This window comes from Nerophis lumbriciformis, linkage group LG22 (assembly GCF_033978685.3).
Source record: "Nerophis lumbriciformis linkage group LG22, RoL_Nlum_v2.1, whole genome shotgun sequence".
NCBI classification, from domain to species: Eukaryota; Metazoa; Chordata; class Actinopteri; order Syngnathiformes; family Syngnathidae; genus Nerophis; species Nerophis lumbriciformis.
In genome coordinates this window covers 42,296,178-42,317,458 of record NC_084569.2, presented here as the reverse complement: position 1 = coordinate 42,317,458, position 21,281 = coordinate 42,296,178, and the positions used below count along the sequence as shown (strand labels likewise).

At 47.8% G+C, this 21,281-nt stretch overlaps 1 protein-coding gene across 1 annotated transcript in view; it reads right to left on the bottom strand.

The window, feature by feature from the left end:
- The window catches only part of spns1 (SPNS lysolipid transporter 1, lysophospholipid), a 21,482-nt gene extending 2,457 nt beyond the window's left edge, over positions 1 to 19,025 (bottom strand). The window contains exons 1-10 of the mRNA XM_061973903.2: positions 18,804 to 19,025; positions 18,152 to 18,547; positions 18,028 to 18,093; positions 17,830 to 17,966; positions 17,618 to 17,769; positions 17,485 to 17,551; positions 17,284 to 17,426; positions 6,528 to 6,680; positions 6,270 to 6,459; positions 3,915 to 3,980 (exon numbers count right to left, since the gene is read on the bottom strand). Coding sequence (XP_061829887.2) covers positions 3,915 to 3,980; positions 6,270 to 6,459; positions 6,528 to 6,680; positions 17,284 to 17,426; positions 17,485 to 17,551; positions 17,618 to 17,769; positions 17,830 to 17,966; positions 18,028 to 18,093; positions 18,152 to 18,341 — 1,164 coding nt within the window. The 5' untranslated portion in view covers positions 18,342 to 18,547; positions 18,804 to 19,025. The remainder of the gene's footprint in view (positions 1 to 3,914; positions 3,981 to 6,269; positions 6,460 to 6,527; positions 6,681 to 17,283; positions 17,427 to 17,484; positions 17,552 to 17,617; positions 17,770 to 17,829; positions 17,967 to 18,027; positions 18,094 to 18,151; positions 18,548 to 18,803) is intronic.
- Between the last annotated feature and the right edge of the window lie 2,256 nt (positions 19,026 to 21,281).

Below are 21,281 nucleotides of genomic sequence, written 5' to 3'. Positions count from 1 at the left end.
GAGAAGGAGAGGAGGAGAAGAAGAGAAGGTGAGTAGGAGAAGAAGAGAAGGTGAGAAGGAGAAGAAGAGAAGGTGAGTAGGAGAGGAGGAGAAGAAGAGAAGGTGAGAAGGAGAGGAGGAGGAGAAGAGAAGGTGAGTAGGAGAGGAGGAGGAGAAGAGAAGGTGAGAAGGAGAGGAGGAGAAGAAGAGAAGGTGAGTAGGAGAAGAAGAGAAGGTGAGAAGGAGAAGAAGAGAAGGTGAGTAGGAGAAGAGGAGAAGAAGAGAAGGTGAGTAGGAGAAGAGGAGAAGAAGAGAAGGTGAGTAGGAGAGGAGGAGAAGAAGAGAAGGTGAGAAGGAGAGGAGGAGAAGAAGAGAAGGTGAGTAGGAGAAGAAGAGAAGGTGAGAAGGAGAAGAAGAGAAGGTGAGTAGGAGAAGAGGAGAAGAAGAGAAGGTGAGTAGGAGAGGAGGAGAAGAAGAGAAGGTGAGAAGGAGAGGAGGAGGAGAAGAGAAGGTGAGTAGGAGAGGAGGAAGAGAAGAAGAGAAGGTGAGTAGGAGAAGAAGAGAAGGTGAGTAGGAGAAGAGGAGAAGAAGAAAAGGTGAGAAGGAGAGGAGGAGGAGAAGAGAAGGTGAGTAGGAGAGGAGGAGAAGAAGAGAAGGTGAGAAGGAGATGAGGAGAAGAAGAGAAGGTGAGTAGGAGAAGAAGAGAAGGTGAGTAGGAGAAGAGGAGAAGAAGAGAAGGTGAGTAGGAGAGGAGGAGAAGAAGAGAAGGTGAGAAGGAGAGGAGGAGAAGAAGAGAAGGTGAGTAGGAGAAGAAGAGAAGGTGAGAAGGAGAAGAAGAGAAGGTGAGTAGGAGAGGAGGAGAAGAAGAGAAGGTGAGAAGGAGAGGAGGAGGAGAAGAGAAGGTGAGTAGGAGAGGAGGAGGAGAAGAGAAGGTGAGAAGGAGAGGAGGAGAAGAAGAGAAGGTGAGTAGGAGAAGAAGAGAAGGTGAGAAGGAGAAGAAGAGAAGGTGAGTAGGAGAAGAGGAGAAGAAGAGAAGGTGAGTAGGAGAAGAGGAGAAGAAGAGAAGGTGAGTAGGAGAGGAGGAGAAGAAGAGAAGGTGAGAAGGAGAGGAGGAGAAGAAGAGAAGGTGAGTAGGAGAAGAAGAGAAGGTGAGAAGGAGAAGAAGAGAAGGTGAGTAGGAGAAGAGGAGAAGAAGAGAAGGTGAGTAGGAGAGGAGGAGAAGAAGAGAAGGTGAGAAGGAGAGGAGGAGAAGAAGAGAAGGTGAGTAGGAGAAGAAGAGAAGGTGAGAAGGAGAAGAAGAGAAGGTGAGTAGGAGAGGAGGAGAAGAAGAGAAGGTGAGAAGGAGAGGAGGAGGAGAAGAGAAGGTGAGTAGGAGAGGAGGAGGAGAAGAAGAGAAGGTGAGTAGGAGAGGAGGAGAAGAAGAGAAGGTGAGTAGGAGAGGAGGAGAAGAAGAGAAGGTGAGAAGGAGAGGAGGAGGAGAAGAGAAGGTGAGTAGGAGAGGAGGAGGAGAAGAAGAGAAGGTGAGTAGGAGAAGAAGAGAAGGTGTTAGGAGAGGAGGAGGAGAAGAGAAGGTGAGTAGGAGAGGAGGAGAAGAAGAGAAGGTGAGTAGGAGAAGAGGAGAAGAAGAGAAGGTGAGTAGGAGAAGAAGAGAAGGTGAGAAGGAGAGGAGGAGAAGAAGAGAAGGTGAGTAGGAGATGAGGAGAAGAAGAGAAGGTGAGTAGGAGAAGAAGAGAAGGTGAGTAGGAGAAGAGGAGAAGAAGAGAAGGTGAGTAGGAGAGGAGGAGAAGAAGAGAAGGTGAGAAGGAGAAGAAGAGAAGGTGAGTAGGAGAAGAGGAGAAGAAGAGAAGGTGAGTAGGAGAAGAAGAGAAGGTGAGAAGGAGAAGAGGAGAAGAAGAGAAGGTGAGTAGGAAAGGAGGAAGAGAAGAAGAGAAGGTGAGTAGGAGAAGAAGAGAAGGTGAGTAGGAGAAGAGGAGAAGAAGAAAAGGTGAGTAGGAGAGGAGGAGAAGAGAAGGTGAGAAGGAGAGGAGGAGAAGAAGAGAAGGTGAGTCGGAGAGGAGGAGAAGAAGAGAAGGTGAGTAGGAGAGGAGGAGGAGAAGAGAAGGAGAGAAGGAGAGGAGGAGGAGAAGAGAAGGTGAGAAGGAGAGGAGGAGAAGAAGAGAAGGTGAGTCGGAGAGGAGGAGAAGAAGAGAAGGTGAGTAGGAGAGGAGGAGAAGAAGAGAAGGTGAGTAGGAGAGGAGGAGGAGAAGAGAAGGTGAGTAGGAGAGGAGGAGAAGAAGAGAAGGTGAGTAGGAGAGGAGGAGGAGAAGAGAAGGAGAGGAGGAGGAGAAGAGAAGGTGAGAAGGAGATGAGGAGTAGAAAAGCAGTAGTACAAACCCCGTTTCCATATGAGTTGGGAAATTGTGTTAGATGTAAATATAAACAGAATACAATGATTTGCAAATCCTTTTCAATTGAATGCACTACAAAGACAACATATTTGATGTTCAAATTCATTAAAAAAAATTTTTTTTGCAAATAATAATTAACTTAGAATTTCATGGCTGCAACACGTGCCAAAGTAGTTGGGAAAGGGCATGTTCACCACTGTGTTACATGGCCTTTCCTTTTAACAACACTCAGTAAAGGTTTGGGAACTGAGGAGACACATTTTTGAAGTGGAATTCTTTCCCATTCTTGCTTGATGTACAGCTTAAGTTGTTCAACAGTCCGGGGGTCTCCCTTGTGCTATTTTAGGCTTCATAATGCGCCACACATTTTCAATGGGAGACAGGTCTGGACTACAGGCAGGCCAGTCTAGTACCCGCACTCTTTTACTATGAAGCCACGTTGATGTAACACGTGGCTTGGCATTGTCTTGCTGAAATAAGCAGGGGCGTCCATGGTAACGATGCTTGGATGGCAACATATGTTGCTCCAAAAGCTGTATGTACCTTTCAGCATTAATGGTGCCTTCACAGATGTGTAAGTTACCCATGTCTTGGCCACTAATACACCCCCATACCATCACACATGCTGACTTTTACACTTTCACACTAGAACAATCCGGATGGTTCTTTTCCTCTTTGGTCCGGAGGACACGACGTCCACAGTTTCCAAAAACAATTTGAAATGTGGACTCGTCAGACCACAGAACACTTTTCCACTTTGTATCAGTCCATCTTAGATGAGCTCAGGCCCAGTGAAGCAGACGGCATTTCTGGGTGTTGTTGATAAACGGTTTTCGCCTTGCATAGGAGAGTTTTAACTTGTACTTACAGATGTAGCGACCAACTGTAGTTACTGACAGTGGGTTTCTGAAGTGTTCCTGAGCCCATGTGGTGATATCCTTTACAGACTGATGTCGCTTGTTGATGCAGTACAGCCTGAGGGATGGAAGGTCACGGGCTTAGCTGCTTACGTGCAGTGATTTCTCCAGATTCTCTGAACCCTTTGATGATATTATGGACCGTAGATGGTGAAATCCCTAAATTCCTTGCAATAGCTGCTTGAGAAAGGTTTTTCTTAAACTGTTCAACAATTTTCTCAGGCATTTGTTGACAAAGTGGTGACCCTCGCCCCGTCCTTGTTTGTGAATGACTGAGCATTTCATGGAATCTACTTTTATAGCCAATCATGGCACCCACCTGTTCCCAATTAGCCTGCACACCTGTGGGATGTTCCAAATAAGTGTTTGATGAGCATTCCTCAACTTTATCAGTATTTATTGCCACCTTTCTCAACTTCTTTGTCACGTGTTGCTGGCATCAAATTCTAAAGTTAATGATTATTTGCAAAAATTTGAACATCAAATATGTTGTCTTTGTAGCATATTCAACTGAATATGGCTTGAAAAGGATTTGCAAATCATTGTATTCCGTTTATATTTACATCTAACACAATTTCCCAACTCATATGGAAACAGGGTTTGTAGAAGAAGAAGAGAAGACGGTCCTCACCAAAAGAATGTCTGCTACGATGGCCCAGTTCATGGACAGGAAACACTCTCCCAGGAAAATAAACACCTGCAGGTATTAGCGTGTACTTAGTATGTTGCAACCTTGTTGTGATAGCTAGCAGGTTGCTAGCAAGTAGTTAGCATGTAGCTCACATGTAAATAATATATGGCTAGCCTGTAGTAAGCATGTAATTAGCATGTGGCTAGCATGTAACAAGCATGTAATTAGCATATGGCTAGCATGTAATTAGCATGTGGCTAGCATGTAACAAGCATGTAATTAGCATATGGCTAACATGTAATTAGCATGTGGCTAGCATGTAACAAGCATGTCATTAGCATATGGCTAACATGTAATTAGCATGTGGCTAGCATGTAGTAAGCATGTAATTAGCATATGGCTAACATGTAATTAGCAGGTGGCTAGCATGTAATTAGCATGTGGCTAGCATGTAGTAAGCATGTAATTAGCATATGGCTAACATGTAATTAGCAGGTGGCTGGCATGTAATTAGCATGTGGCTAGCATGTAGTAAGCATGTAATTAGCATATGGCTAGCATGTAATTAGCAGGTGGCTAACATGTAATTAGCATGTGGCTAGCATGTAGTAAGCATGTAATTAGCATATGGCTAGCATGTAATTAGCATGTGGCTAGCATGTAGTAAGCATGAATTAGCATATGGCTAACATGTAATTAGCATGTGGCTAGCATGTAACAAGCCTGTAATTAGCATATGGCTAGCATGTAATTAGCATGTGGCTAGCATGTAACAAGCATGTAATTAGCATATGGCTAGCATGTAATTAGCATGTGGCTAGCATGTAACAAGCATGTAATTAACATATGGCTAACATGTAATTAGCATGTGGCTAGCATGTAGTAAGCATATAGCTAACATGTAATTAGCAGGTGGCTAGCATGTAACAAGCATGTAATTAGCATGTGGCTAGCATGTAGTAAGCATGTAATTAGCATACAGCTAGCATGTAATTAGCAGGTGGCTAGCATGTAATTAGCATGTGGCTAGCATGTAGTAAGCATGTAATTAGCATACGGCTAGCATGTAATTAGCAGGTGGCTAGCATGTAATTAGCATGTGGCTAGCATGTAGTAAGCATGTAATTAGCATATGGCTAGCATGTAATTAGCAGGTGGCTAGCATGTAATTAGCATGTGGCTAGCATGTAGTAAGCATGTAATTAGCATATGGCTAGCATGTAATTAGCATGTGGCTAGCATGTAACAAGCCTGTAATTAGCATATGGCTAGCATGTAATTAGCATGTGGCTAGCATGTAACAAGCATGTAATTAGCATATGGCTAACATGTAATTAGCATGTGGCTAGCATGTAGTAAGCATGTAATTAGCATATGGCTAGCATGTAATTAGCATGTGGCTAGCATGTAGTAAGCATGTAATTAGCATATAGCTAACATGTAATTAGCAGGTGGCTAGCATGTAACAAGCATGTAATTAGCATGTGGCTAACATGTAATTAGCATGTGGCTAGCATATGGCTAGCATGTAATTAGCATGTGGCTAGCATGTAACAAGCATGTAATTAGCATATGGCTAACATGTAATTAGCATGTGGCTAGCATGTAACAAGCATGTAATTAGCATATGGCTAGCATGTAATTAGCATGTGGCTAGCATGTAACAAGCATGTAATTAGCATGTGGCTAGCATGTAACAAGCATGTAATTAGCATATGGCTAGCATGTAATTAGCATGTGGCTAGCATGTAACAAGCATGTAATTAGCATGTGGCTAGCATGTAATTAGCATGTGGCTAGCATGTAACAAGCATGTAATTAGCATGTGGCTAGCATGTAACAAGCATGTAATTAGCATATGGCTAGCATGTAATTAGCATGTGGCTAGCATGTAACAAGCATGTAATTAGCATGTGGCTAGCATGTAGTAAGCATGTAATTAGCATATGGCTAACATGTAATTAGCATGTGGCTAGCATGTAACAAGCATGTGGCTAGCATGTAACAAGCATGTAATTAGCATGTGGCTAGCATGTAGTAAGCATGTAATTAGCATATGGCTAACATGTAATTAGCATGTGGCTAGCATGTAACAAGCATGTGGCTAGCATGTAACAAGCATGTAATTAGCATGTGGCTAGCATGTAGTAAGCATGTAATTAGCATATGGCTAACATGTAATTAGCATGTGGCTAGCATGTAACAAGCATGTGGCTAGCATGTAACAAGCATGTAATTAGCATGTGGCTAGCATGTAGTAAGCATGTAATTAGCATATGGCTAACATGTAATTAGCATGTGGCTAGCATGTAACAAGCATGTGGCTAGCATGTAGTGAGGACAAAGAGGTCTCACATAGGTGGCCACGGTGCTGGCCTGAGCGAAGACGACAGCCAGGTAGAGGAAGGGCGCCGACATCAGCAGACCAGCAGCACAGACCAGAGGGTCCGCCCGGGCTGTCCTGGTCCTCAGCAGGCGGCTGGCCTGCACGCCGCTGGCCACGCCCAGCACACCCGTGACACACGTGATGACGCCAAAAATGAGACTGGTGGGAGAAAAGTTTTAATAGCGGCGCCGTGCACTGGGGGCGGAGTCAACAGCAGGTAACCTCACCTGTCAGAAGATGAGCAGTGACCCTCCAGGCAAGGCACCCGCTCCCCCGTGTACACCGCCGCTCTGAGCAGGAAGGTGGGGGCCCACAGAGCCAGCGAGCCAGTGACGAAGGCCACGGCCGTGAAGCCCAGGGTGGACAAGATGAAGGTGGTGCTGCGGACACAAAGACAACATGAAGGTGGTGCTGAGGACACAATGACAACATGAAGGTGGTGCTGAGGACACGAAGACAAGATGAAGGTGGTGCTGCAGACACAAAGACAAGATGAAGGTGGTGCTGCAGACACAAAGACAAGATGAAGGTGGTGCTGCAGACACAAAGACAAGATGAAGGTGGTGCTGCGGACACAAAGACAAGATGAAGGTGGTGCTGCAGACACAAAGACAAGATGAAGGTGGTGCTGCAGACACAAAGACAAGATGAAGGTGGTGCTGCGGACACAAAGACAAGATGAAGGTGGTGCTGCGGACACAAAGACAAGATGAAGGTGGTGCTGCGGACACAAAGACAAGATGAAGGTGGTGCTGCGGACACAAAGACAAGATGAAGGTGGTGCTGAGGACACAAAGACAACATGAAGGTGGTGCTGCGGACACAAAGACAACATGAAGGTGGTGCTGCGGACACAAAGACAAGATGAAGGTGGTGCTGCGGACACAAAGACAACATGAAGGTGGTGCTGCGGACACAAAGACAAGATGAAGGTGGTGCTGCAGACACAAAGACAAGATGAAGGTGGTGCTGCAGACACAAAGACAAGATGAAGGTGGTGCTGCAGACACAAAGACAAGATGAAGGTGGTGCTGCGGACACAAAGACAAGATGAAGGTGGTGCTGCAGACACAAAGACAAGATGAAGGTGGTGCTGCAGACACAAAGACAAGATGAAGGTGGTGCTGCAGACACAAAGACAAGATGAAGGTGGTGCTGCGGACACAAAGACAAGATGAAGGTGGTGCTGCGGACACAAAGACAAGATGAAGGTGGTGCTGCGGACACAAAGACAAGATGAAGGTGGTGCTGAGGACACAAAGACAACATGAAGGTGGTGCTGCGGACACAAAGACAACATGAAGGTGGTGCTGCGGACACAAAGACAAGATGAAGGTGGTGCTGCGGACACAAAGACAACATGAAGGTGGTGCTGCGGACACAAAGACAAGATGAAGGTGGTGCTGCAGACACAAAGACAAGATGAAGGTGGTGCTGCAGACACAAAGACAAGATGAAGGTGGTGCTGCAGACACAAAGACAAGATGAAGGTGGTGCTGCGGACACAAAGACAAGATGAAGGTGGTGCTGCAGACACAAAGACAAGATGAAGGTGGTGCTGCAGACACAAAGACAAGATGAAGGTGGTGCTGCAGACACAAAGACAAGATGAAGGTGGTGCTGCGGACACAAAGACAAGATGAAGGTGGTGCTGCGGACACAAAGACAAGATGAAGGTGGTGCTGCGGACACAAAGACAAGATGAAGGTGGTGCTGAGGACACAAAGACAACATGAAGGTGGTGCTGCGGACACAAAGACAACATGAAGGTGGTGCTGCGGACACAAAGACAAGATGAAGGTGGTGCTGCGGACACAAAGACAACATGAAGGTGGTGCTGCGGACACAAAGACAAGATGAAGGTGGTGCTGCGGACACAAAGACAAGATGAAGGTGGTGCTGCGGACACAAAGACAACATGAAGGTGGTGCTGCGGACACAAAGACAACATGAAGGTGGTGCTGCGGACACAAAGACAAGATGTATGTGGTGCTGCGGACACAAAGACAAGATGAAGGTGGTGCTGCGGACACAAAGACAAGATGAAGGTGGTGCTGAGGACACAAAGACAACATGAAGGTGGTGCTGCGGACACAAAGACAAGATGAAGGTGGTGCTGCAGACACAAAGACAAGATGAAGGTGGTGCTGCAGACACAATGACAAGATGAAGGTGGTGCTGCGGACACAAAGACAACATGAAGGTGGTGCTGAGGACACAATGACAACATGAAGGTGGTGCTGAGGACACGAAGACAAGATGAAGGTGGTGCTGCAGACACAAAGACAAGATGAAGGTGGTGCTGCAGACACAAAGACAAGATGAAGGTGGTGCTGCAGACACAAAGACAAGATGAAGGTGGTGCTGCGGACACAAAGACAAGATGAAGGTGGTGCTGCAGACACAAAGACAAGATGAAGGTGGTGCTGCAGACACAAAGACAAGATGAAGGTGGTGCTGCGGACACAAAGACAAGATGAAGGTGGTGCTGCGGACACAAAGACAAGATGAAGGTGGTGCTGCGGACACAAAGACAAGATGAAGGTGGTGCTGCGGACACAAAGACAAGATGAAGGTGGTGCTGAGGACACAAAGACAACATGAAGGTGGTGCTGCGGACACAAAGACAACATGAAGGTGGTGCTGCGGACACAAAGACAAGATGAAGGTGGTGCTGCGGACACAAAGACAACATGAAGGTGGTGCTGCGGACACAAAGACAAGATGAAGGTGGTGCTGCAGACACAAAGACAAGATGAAGGTGGTGCTGCAGACACAAAGACAAGATGAAGGTGGTGCTGCAGACACAAAGACAAGATGAAGGTGGTGCTGCGGACACAAAGACAAGATGAAGGTGGTGCTGCAGACACAAAGACAAGATGAAGGTGGTGCTGCAGACACAAAGACAAGATGAAGGTGGTGCTGCAGACACAAAGACAAGATGAAGGTGGTGCTGCGGACACAAAGACAAGATGAAGGTGGTGCTGCGGACACAAAGACAAGATGAAGGTGGTGCTGCGGACACAAAGACAAGATGAAGGTGGTGCTGAGGACACAAAGACAACATGAAGGTGGTGCTGCGGACACAAAGACAACATGAAGGTGGTGCTGCGGACACAAAGACAAGATGAAGGTGGTGCTGCGGACACAAAGACAACATGAAGGTGGTGCTGCGGACACAAAGACAAGATGAAGGTGGTGCTGCAGACACAAAGACAAGATGAAGGTGGTGCTGCAGACACAAAGACAAGATGAAGGTGGTGCTGCAGACACAAAGACAAGATGAAGGTGGTGCTGCGGACACAAAGACAAGATGAAGGTGGTGCTGCAGACACAAAGACAAGATGAAGGTGGTGCTGCAGACACAAAGACAAGATGAAGGTGGTGCTGCAGACACAAAGACAAGATGAAGGTGGTGCTGCGGACACAAAGACAAGATGAAGGTGGTGCTGCGGACACAAAGACAAGATGAAGGTGGTGCTGCGGACACAAAGACAAGATGAAGGTGGTGCTGAGGACACAAAGACAACATGAAGGTGGTGCTGCGGACACAAAGACAACATGAAGGTGGTGCTGCGGACACAAAGACAAGATGAAGGTGGTGCTGCGGACACAAAGACAACATGAAGGTGGTGCTGCGGACACAAAGACAAGATGAAGGTGGTGCTGCGGACACAAAGACAAGATGAAGGTGGTGCTGCGGACACAAAGACAACATGAAGGTGGTGCTGCGGACACAAAGACAACATGAAGGTGGTGCTGCGGACACAAAGACAAGATGTATGTGGTGCTGCGGACACAAAGACAAGATGAAGGTGGTGCTGCGGACACAAAGACAAGATGAAGGTGGTGCTGAGGACACAAAGACAACATGAAGGTGGTGCTGCGGACACAAAGACAAGATGAAGGTGGTGCTGAGGACACAAAGACAAGATGAAGGTGGTGCTGAGGACACAAAGACAAGATGAAGGTGGTGCTGAGGACACAAAGACAACATGAAGGTGGTGCTGCGGACACAAAGACAAGATGAAGGTGGTGCTGAGGACACAAAGACAACATGAAGGTGGTGCTGAGGACACAAAGACAAGATGAAGGTGGTGCTGCGGACACAAAGACAAGATGAAGGTGGTGCTGAGGACACAAAGACAACATGAAGGTGGTGCTGCGGACACAAAGACAAGATGAAGGTGGTGCTGCGGACACAAAGACAACATGAAGGTGGTGCTGCGGACACAAAGACAAGATGAAGGTGGTGCTGCGGACACAAAGACAAGATGAAGGTGGTGCTGCGGACACAAAGACAAGATGAAGGTGGTGCTGCGGACACAAAGACAAGATGAAGGTGGTGCTGCGGACACAAAGACAACATGAAGGTGGTGCTGCGGACACAAAGACAAGATGAAGGTGGTGCTGCGGACACAAAGACAAGATGAAGGTGGTGCTGCGGACACAAAGACAACATGAAGGTGGTGCTGCGGACACAAAGACAACATGAAGGTGGTGCTGCGGACACAAAGACAAGATGTATGTGGTGCTGCGGACACAAAGACAAGATGAAGGTGGTGCTGCGGACACAAAGACAAGATGAAGGTGGTGCTGAGGACACAAAGACAACATGAAGGTGGTGCTGCGGACACAAAGACAAGATGAAGGTGGTGCTGAGGACACAAAGACAAGATGAAGGTGGTGCTGAGGACACAAAGACAAGATGAAGGTGGTGCTGAGGACACAAAGACAACATGAAGGTGGTGCTGCGGACACAAAGACAAGATGAAGGTGGTGCTGAGGACACAAAGACAACATGAAGGTGGTGCTGAGGACACAAAGACAAGATGAAGGTGGTGCTGCGGACACAAAGACAAGATGAAGGTGGTGCTGAGGACACAAAGACAACATGAAGGTGGTGCTGCGGACACAAAGACAAGATGAAGGTGGTGCTGCGGACACAAAGACAACATGAAGGTGGTGCTGCGGACACAAAGACAAGATGAAGGTGGTGCTGCGGACACAAAGACAAGATGAAGGTGGTGCTGCGGACACAAAGACAACATGAAGGTGGTGCTGCGGACACAAAGACAAGATGAAGGTGGTGCTGCGGACACAAAGACAAGATGAAGGTGGTGCTGCGGACACAAAGACAACATGAAGGTGGTGCTGCGGACACAAAGACAAGATGAAGGTGGTGCTGCGGACACAAAGACAACATGAAGGTGGTGCTGCGGACACAAAGACAAGATGAAGGTGGTGCTGCGGACACAAAGACAAGATGAAGGTGGTGCTGCGGACACAAAGACAACATGAAGGTGGTGCTGCGGACACAAAGACAAGATGAAGGTGGTGCTGCGGACACAAAGACAAGATGAAGGTGGTGCTGCGGACACAAAGACAAGATGAAGGTGGTGCTGCGGACACAAAGACAACATGAAGGTGGTGCTGCGGACACAAAGACAAGATGAAGGTGGTGCTGCGGACACAAAGACAAGATGAAGGTGGTGCTGCGGACACAAAGACAACATGAAGGTGGTGCTGCGGACACAAAGACAACATGAAGGTGGTGCTGCGGACACAAAGACAAGATGTATGTGGTGCTGCGGACACAAAGACAAGATGAAGGTGGTGCTGCGGACACAAAGACAAGATGAAGGTGGTGCTGAGGACACAAAGACAACATGAAGGTGGTGCTGCGGACACAAAGACAAGATGAAGGTGGTGCTGAGGACACAAAGACAAGATGAAGGTGGTGCTGAGGACACAAAGACAAGATGAAGGTGGTGCTGAGGACACAAAGACAACATGAAGGTGGTGCTGCGGACACAAAGACAAGATGAAGGTGGTGCTGAGGACACAAAGACAACATGAAGGTGGTGCTGAGGACACAAAGACAAGATGAAGGTGGTGCTGCGGACACAAAGACAAGATGAAGGTGGTGCTGAGGACACAAAGACAACATGAAGGTGGTGCTGCGGACACAAAGACAAGATGAAGGTGGTGCTGCGGACACAAAGACAACATGAAGGTGGTGCTGCGGACACAAAGACAAGATGAAGGTGGTGCTGCGGACACAAAGACAAGATGAAGGTGGTGCTGCAGACACAAAGACAACATGAAGGTGGTGCTGCGGACACAAAGACAAGATGAAGGTGGTGCTGCGGACACAAAGACAAGATGAAGGTGGTGCTGCGGACACAAAGACAACATGAAGGTGGTGCTGCGGACACAAAGACAACATGAAGGTGGTGCTGCGGACACAAAGACAAGATGTATGTGGTGCTGCGGACACAAAGACAAGATGAAGGTGGTGCTGAGGACACAATGACAAGATGAAGGTGGTGCTGAGGACACAAAGACAAGATGAAGGTGGTGCTGAGGACACAATGACAAGATGAAGGTGGTGCTGAGGACACAATGACAAGATGAAGGTGGTGCTGAGGACACAATGACAAGATAAAGGTGGTGCTGAGGACACAATGACAAGATGAAGGTGGTGCTGAGGACACAATGACAAGATGAAGGTGGTACTGAAGACACAATGACAAGATGAAGGTGGTGCTGAGGACACAATGACAAGATGAAGGTGGTGCTGAGGACACAAAGACAAGATGAAGGTGGTGCTGAGGACACAATGACAAGATGAAGGTGGTGCTGAGGACACAATGACAAGATGAAGGTGGTGCTGAGGACACAATGACAAGATGAAGGTGGTGCTGCGGACACAAAGACAACATGAAGGTGGTGCTGCGGACACAAAGACAAGATGAAGGTGGTGCTGAGGACACAAAGACAAGATGAAGGTGGTGCTGAGGACACAAAGACAAGATGAAGGTGGTGCTGAGGACACAAAGACAACATGAAGGTGGTGCTGCGGACACAAAGACAAGATGAAGGTGGTGCTGAGGACACAAAGACAACATGAAGGTGGTGCTGAGGACACAAAGACAAGATGAAGGTGGTGCTGCGGACACAAAGACAAGATGAAGGTGGTGCTGAGGACACAAAGACAACATGAAGGTGGTGCTGCGGACACAAAGACAAGATGAAGGTGGTGCTGCGGACACAAAGACAACATGAAGGTGGTGCTGCGGACACAAAGACAAGATGAAGGTGGTGCTGCGGACACAAAGACAAGATGAAGGTGGTGCTGCGGACACAAAGACAACATGAAGGTGGTGCTGCGGACACAAAGACAAGATGAAGGTGGTGCTGCGGACACAAAGACAAGATGAAGGTGGTGCTGCGGACACAAAGACAACATGAAGGTGGTGCTGCGGACACAAAGACAAGATGAAGGTGGTGCTGCGGACACAAAGACAACATGAAGGTGGTGCTGCGGACACAAAGACAAGATGAAGGTGGTGCTGCGGACACAAAGACAAGATGAAGGTGGTGCTGCGGACACAAAGACAACATGAAGGTGGTGCTGCGGACACAAAGACAAGATGAAGGTGGTGCTGCGGACACAAAGACAAGATGAAGGTGGTGCTGCGGACACAAAGACAAGATGAAGGTGGTGCTGCGGACACAAAGACAACATGAAGGTGGTGCTGCGGACACAAAGACAAGATGAAGGTGGTGCTGCGGACACAAAGACAAGATGAAGGTGGTGCTGCGGACACAAAGACAACATGAAGGTGGTGCTGCGGACACAAAGACAACATGAAGGTGGTGCTGCGGACACAAAGACAAGATGTATGTGGTGCTGCGGACACAAAGACAAGATGAAGGTGGTGCTGCGGACACAAAGACAAGATGAAGGTGGTGCTGAGGACACAAAGACAACATGAAGGTGGTGCTGCGGACACAAAGACAAGATGAAGGTGGTGCTGAGGACACAAAGACAAGATGAAGGTGGTGCTGAGGACACAAAGACAAGATGAAGGTGGTGCTGAGGACACAAAGACAACATGAAGGTGGTGCTGCGGACACAAAGACAAGATGAAGGTGGTGCTGAGGACACAAAGACAACATGAAGGTGGTGCTGAGGACACAAAGACAAGATGAAGGTGGTGCTGAGGACACAAAGACAAGATGAAGGTGGTGCTGAGGACACAAAGACAACATGAAGGTGGTGCTGCGGACACAAAGACAAGATGAAGGTGGTGCTGCGGACACAAAGACAACATGAAGGTGGTGCTGCGGACACAAAGACAAGATGAAGGTGGTGCTGCGGACACAAAGACAAGATGAAGGTGGTGCTGCAGACACAAAGACAACATGAAGGTGGTGCTGCGGACACAAAGACAAGATGAAGGTGGTGCTGCGGACACAAAGACAAGATGAAGGTGGTGCTGCGGACACAAAGACAACATGAAGGTGGTGCTGCGGACACAAAGACAACATGAAGGTGGTGCTGCGGACACAAAGACAAGATGTATGTGGTGCTGCGGACACAAAGACAAGATGAAGGTGGTGCTGAGGACACAATGACAAGATGAAGGTGGTGCTGAGGACACAAAGACAAGATGAAGGTGGTGCTGAGGACACAATGACAAGATGAAGGTGGTGCTGAGGACACAATGACAAGATGAAGGTGGTGCTGAGGACACAATGACAAGATAAAGGTGGTGCTGAGGACACAATGACAAGATGAAGGTGGTGCTGAGGACACAATGACAAGATGAAGGTGGTACTGAAGACACAATGACAAGATGAAGGTGGTGCTGAGGACACAATGACAAGATGAAGGTGGTGCTGAGGACACAAAGACAAGATGAAGGTGGTGCTGAGGACACAATGACAAGATGAAGGTGGTGCTGAGGACACAATGACAAGATGAAGGTGGTGCTGAGGACACAATGACAAGATGAAGGTGGTGCTGCGGACACAAAGACAACATGAAGGTGGTGCTGCGGACACAAAGACAACATGAAGGTGATGCTGCGGACACAAAGACAACATGAAGGTGGTGCTGCGGACACAAAGACAAGATGAAGGTGGTGCTGAGGACACAAAGACAAGATGAAGGTGGTGCTGAGGACACAATGACAAGATGAATGTGGTGCTGCGGACACAAAGACAAGATGAAGGTGGTGTTGAGGACGCAAAGACAAGATGAAGGTGGTGTTGAGGACACAAAGACAAGATGAAGGTGGTGCTGAGGACACAATGACAAGATGAAGGTGGTGCTGAGGACACAATGACAAGATGAAGGTGGTGCTGAGGACACAATGACAAGATGAAGGTGGTGCTGCGGACACAAAGACAAGATGAAGGTGGTGTTGAGGACACAAAGACAAGATGAAGGTGGTGCTGAGGACACAAAGACAAAATGAAGGTGGTGCTGAGGACACAAAGACAAGATGAAGGTGGTGTTGAGGACACAAAGACAAGATGAAGGTGGTGCTGAGGACACAATGACAAGATGAAGGTGGTGCTGAGGACACAATGACAAGATGAAGGTGGTGCTGCGGACACAAAGACAAGATGAAGGTGGTGTTGAGGACACAAAGACAAGATGAAGGTGGTGCTGAGGACACAATGACAAGATGAAGGTGGTGCTGAGGACACAATGACAAGATGAAGGTGGTGCTGAGGACACAATGACAAGATGAAGGTGGTGCTGCGGACACAAAGACAAGATGAAGGTGGTGTTGAGGACACAAAGACAAGATGAAGGTGGTGCTGAGGACACAAAGACAAAATGAAGGTGGTGCTGAGGACACAAAGACAAGATGAAGGTGGTGTTGAGGACACAAAGACAAGATGAAGGTGGTGCTGAGGACACAATGACAAGATGTAGGTGGTGCTGAGGACACAATGACAAGATGAAGGTGGTGCTGAGGACACAATGACAAGATGAAGGTGGTGCTGCGGACACAAAGAGAAGATGAAGGTGGTGCTGCGGACACAAAGACAAGATGAAGGTGGTGCTGCAGACACAAAGACAAGATGAAGGTGGTGCTGCAGACACAAAGACAAGATGAAGGTGGTGTTGAGGACGCAAAGACAAGATGAAGGTGGTGTTGAGGACACAAAGACAAGATGAAGGTGGTGCTGAGGACACAAAGACAAAATGAAGGTGGTGCTGAGGACACAAAGACAAAATGAAGGTGGTGCTGAGGACACAAAGACAAGATGAAGGTGGTGTTGAGGACACAAAGACAAGATGAAGGTGGTGCTGCGGACACAAAGACAAGACGAAGGTGGTGCTGCGGACACAAAGACAAGACGAAGGTGGTGCTGCGGACACAAAGACAAGATGAAAGTGGTGCTGCGGACAAAAAGACAACATGAAGGTGGTGCTGCAGACACAAAGACAAGATGAAGGTGGTGCTGCAGACACAAAGACAAGATGAAGGTGGTGCTGCAGACACAAAGACAAGATGAAGGTGGTGCTGCAGACACAAAGACAAGATGAAGGTGGTGCTGCAGACACAAAGACAAGATGAAGATGGTGCTGCGGACACAAAGACAAGATGAAGGTGGTGTTGAGGACACAAAGACAAGATGAAGGTGGTGTTGAGGACACAAAGACAAGATGAAGGTGGTGCTGAGGACACAAAGACAAGATGAAGGTGGTGCTAAGGACACAATGACAAGATGAAGGTGGTGTTGAGGACACAAAGACAAGATGAAGGTGGTGCTGACGACACAATGACAAGATGAAGGTGGTGCTGAGGACACAAAGACAAGATGAAGGTGGTGCTGAGGACACAAAGACAGGATGAAGGTGGTGCTGCAGACACAAAGACAAGATGAAAGTGGTGTTGAGGACACAAAGACAAGATGAAGGTGGTGCTGAGGACACAAAGACAAGATGAAGGTGGTGCTGAGGACACAAAGACAAGATGAAGGTGGTGCTGCGGACACAAAGACAAGATGAAGGTGGTGTTGAGGACACAAAGACAAGATGAAGGTGGTGCTGAGGACACAAAGACAAGATGAAGGTGGTGCTGAGGACACAAAGACAAGATGAAGGTGGTGCTGAAGACACAAACACAACCTTCAGTCTTCAGGACACTCGAAACGTCGCCATGGCGATCTTACTTGGTGCTCAGGGCCCGCAGGTCGCTCAGCCAGCTGGTCCGGTGCAGCTCGTGTTGGCGCCGGGCTTCTATGGCGCCTCGTTTGGGCTCCTGCACCACCAGGAGCAGCAGCAGCACCGCCAGCAGCCCCAACGCTGGGGTCACCTGCGGCACAGGAAGTGAGCACTGAGCAGACACGCACACGCACACGTACTCCACCCACCCGCAGCGCCCAGTGCCAGTCCTCCGTCACGTTGCTGACTTGCGAGCCCACGATGTAGCCCAGCCCGCTGGTGGCGACAAGACAGTCACATGTCAGCTGTCTCGAAGAGCGGCGTGCGTGAGGCTCCGCCTACCTGCCCACCGGGATGGCGAAGTAAAAGACGGACAACATGTTGGTCCTGGTCTCTTTGACGTAGAGGTCGGCGATGATGGTGGGCGCGATGGTGGAGTAGCTGGCCTCGCCCACGCCCACCAGGCCGCGGGTCAGCAGCAGCGCCCAGAAGTGCTGCGGCACAGGAAGACAGGTGAACACGCCCACAATGTCAGGCTCCTCCCCCCCGCTCACCTCCTTGGGCGTGTAGGAGCTGGCGAGCGTCACCAGGGACCAGAAGGCGATGCCGCCGCTCATGATCCACTTCCTGTTGTACCTGTCGCCCAGGTAACCGAAGAGCGGCGCCAGGACCATGTAGCTGCAGATGAAGACTGAGCAAACAGGAAGTGAGCTCACAGACGGCCGCACCTGTCCACGCCCGCTTCCACTTACCCGTTTGGAGCAGGCCCGACTTGCCGTCGTCGATCCCGAAGTAATGCTCGATGTCGGGAAGAACGCCTGGTGGAGAGAGGGCAGGTGAAGGTGTGTTGTGGGCGTGTCCTCCCAGCGTGCGTACCTGCCACCGTGAACCTGTCCATGTAGTTGAGGAGGTTGATGTAGCACAGGACCAGCACCGTCACCACCGCGCGCGTGGCCGACACGCCGCTCGCAGGCTCCTCCCTCTCCGCCGCCTCCTCCGTACCCTCCGCCTCGCTGTCGTCAGACAAGAACGGCGCCGAGTCCGACGCGGGCGCCTCCAGAGACATGGCGCGGGCACAGGAAGTGGGCTTTTTTGACAGGCGTACCTAATACAGTGGCCTGGCGGAAACGACCCGCAGGTGGCTCGGACCGCGTGACGTCAAAACGAAGTGGGCGTGTCGACACCGTGGCTACGCCCCTCCCTGATGAAACTCGCGGATCTTCTTCCTCGGGAACATGAGCGCAGCCGTCAAGACGCCATCGAGGCCACTTCCTGTGAGGCGCAGGCGCAAAGAGGACAACCTTTTTGAGAAATGAAAGTTTACTAACACGTGACTCTGCTCGCAGCCAATCAGTGGATGACTTGGTCCGTCACGTGACCCATTATTGCCCTGCTAATACGTCACGAGTCAAGCGTTTCTACCTATACAACACAACTATATGTATTACTCGTAGATTGATCTATGATGATGTTGACCGACATTAACTCGCTGAATTCCAAGCGACTTTGGTTCGACGAGCTTGTTTACCTCGCAGGATGAGTCAGACGAAGAGACTGTTTGTCCACTTGGCCTCTCGCGCGCGCACAAGCCGTCTAAAGTCGTCCTGCTCGGCCGCGTTTTGCGTCTACTTTCGCCACTTGATGACCTTTAGGGCTAAGACTTGTTAAAACTTCATAAAAGACGCGTCTGCTGCCGCCATGACACTTGCGGACGGATTGTTGTTCCGCAGCTCACGTGACGTGGCATCACGTGTCCACACAGAGCCAATCAGATGACGAGTACTCGTCTGGCCCGTCAACTTCCGGAAAACGGCAAAATAAAATCAGTGCGAGGTGGTGAATCAGCATTTTTATTTTTTTTAAATAGAATTATTTTAACTTCTGAGATGACATATAAAACCAAAACAGTTTTTTTTTAAATTATTGTCCTCAATGAAACATAATTCGTAAAGTCATACTTGCCAACCCTCCCGAATTTCCCGGGAGACTCCCGAAATTCAGCGCCTCTCCCGAAAACCTCCCAGGACAAATATTCTCCCGAAAATCACCCGATTTTCAGCCGGAGCTGGAGGCCACGCCCCGTCCAGCTCCATGCGGACCTGAGTGAGGACAGCCTTTTCTTTATGACAGGCGGACAACAGGGTGACAAGAACTAAATCATCCAGACTAGAGATAAATTGTATTATTATGTTTATCTTACCTAAAAATAAATATATTTATTAATTAAAAAAATAAAATAAAATACATTTTTACTATATTTTGCTAAAAACATCAAATTAATTGTATTTTTTCTGACTCCTTATTACATCCAGCCATAGAATTATACATTAAAATAAACATATTTGAAATAATTAATTTTAAATTATAATAATTCATTTAAAATGACCATATTTAATTATTAAAATAATTGCTTGTTTATCAACAACTTTAGCATTTTATTCATTACATTTTGAAGCTCTCAGAAGCCAAGTTATGTTATATTCCTTAAAATGTATTTATGCAAGTTTGAAGTATCAATTATCTAAACACAGTTTTATTTGCATATTTTCAGGATGTATATATATATATATATATATATATATATACCGTATTTTCCGCACTATAAGGCGCACCTAAAAACCACAAATTTTCTCAAAAGCTGACAGTGCGCCTTATAACCCGGTGCGCTTTATATATGGATAAATATTAAGATTCATTTTCATAAAGTTTCGGTCTCGTAACTACGGTAAACAGCCGCCATCTTTTTTCCCGGTAGAACAGGAAGCGCTTCTTCTTCTACGCAAGCAACCGCCAAGGTAAGCACCCGCCCCCATAGAACAGGAAGCGCTTCTTCTTCTACTGTAAGCAACCACCCGCCCGCGTAGAAGAAGAAAAAGCGCGCGGATATTACCGTACGTTTCATTTCCTTTGTGTGTTTACATCTGTAAAGACCACAAAATGGCTCCTACTAAACGACAGGGATCCGGTTCATGAAAAGACGCAATCTCTCCATCCGCACACGGACTACTATTTCACAGCAACTGATATTCCTGTGAACCGCACTGTGGATACAACGGGAGCACGTACGGTGAATATTCGCACCACAGGGAATGAGAAGTCATCCTTCACTGTGGTTCTAGCTTGCCATGCTAATGGCCAGAAACTTCCACCCATGGTGATATTCAAAAGGAAGACCTTGCCAAAAGAGACCTTTCTAGCCGGCGTCATCATAAAAGCTAACTCGAAGGGATGGATGAAGAAAAGATGAGCGAGTGGTTAAGGTAAGTTTAAGTTTACGCGAAGAGGCCGGGTGGCTTTTTTCACGCAGCTTCGTCCATGTTGATATACGACTCCATGCGCGCCCACATCACGCTGGTTTTAATATATTATTAAAGTTTGACTGACCTATTTGACTGTTTTTTTGACATTCCTTTAGCGCAGTTAGATGCGGCTTACAACACGGGGCGGCTTATAGGTGGACAAAGTTTTGAAATATGCCGTTCATTGAAGGCGCGGCTTATAACCCAGGGCGCCTTATGGTGCGGAAAATACGGTATTTGTTTCATTGGCCTGGATTCATCAGATTCAAGTAAGTAAAATGTCTTTTGTATATTTTTGGGGTTGTTATTACAATGTCTAGAGCATGTACCTATGTAGTTATTGTGGAACAGATGCATCACATTCAGTTTAGAGCTTGATAGCAAGATAAACTTCCCTCTTTAAAAAAAGGAAGCAAATTGGAACCTGGCAACTACCGACCTGTTTCTATTCTCAGTTCCATTTCCAAAGTAATGGAGAAAATATTTTATGAACAGGTCGACAGTTACCTTGCCATCAATAAACTCATGTACAAATTACAATCCGGCTTCAGAACTAACCACTCCACTGACACATGCCTTCTCTATCTGACTTCAGAACTAACCACTCCACTGACACATGCCTTCTCTATCTGACTTCAGAACTAACCACTCCACTGACACGTGCCTTCTCTATCTGACTTCAGAACTAACCACTCCACTGACACATG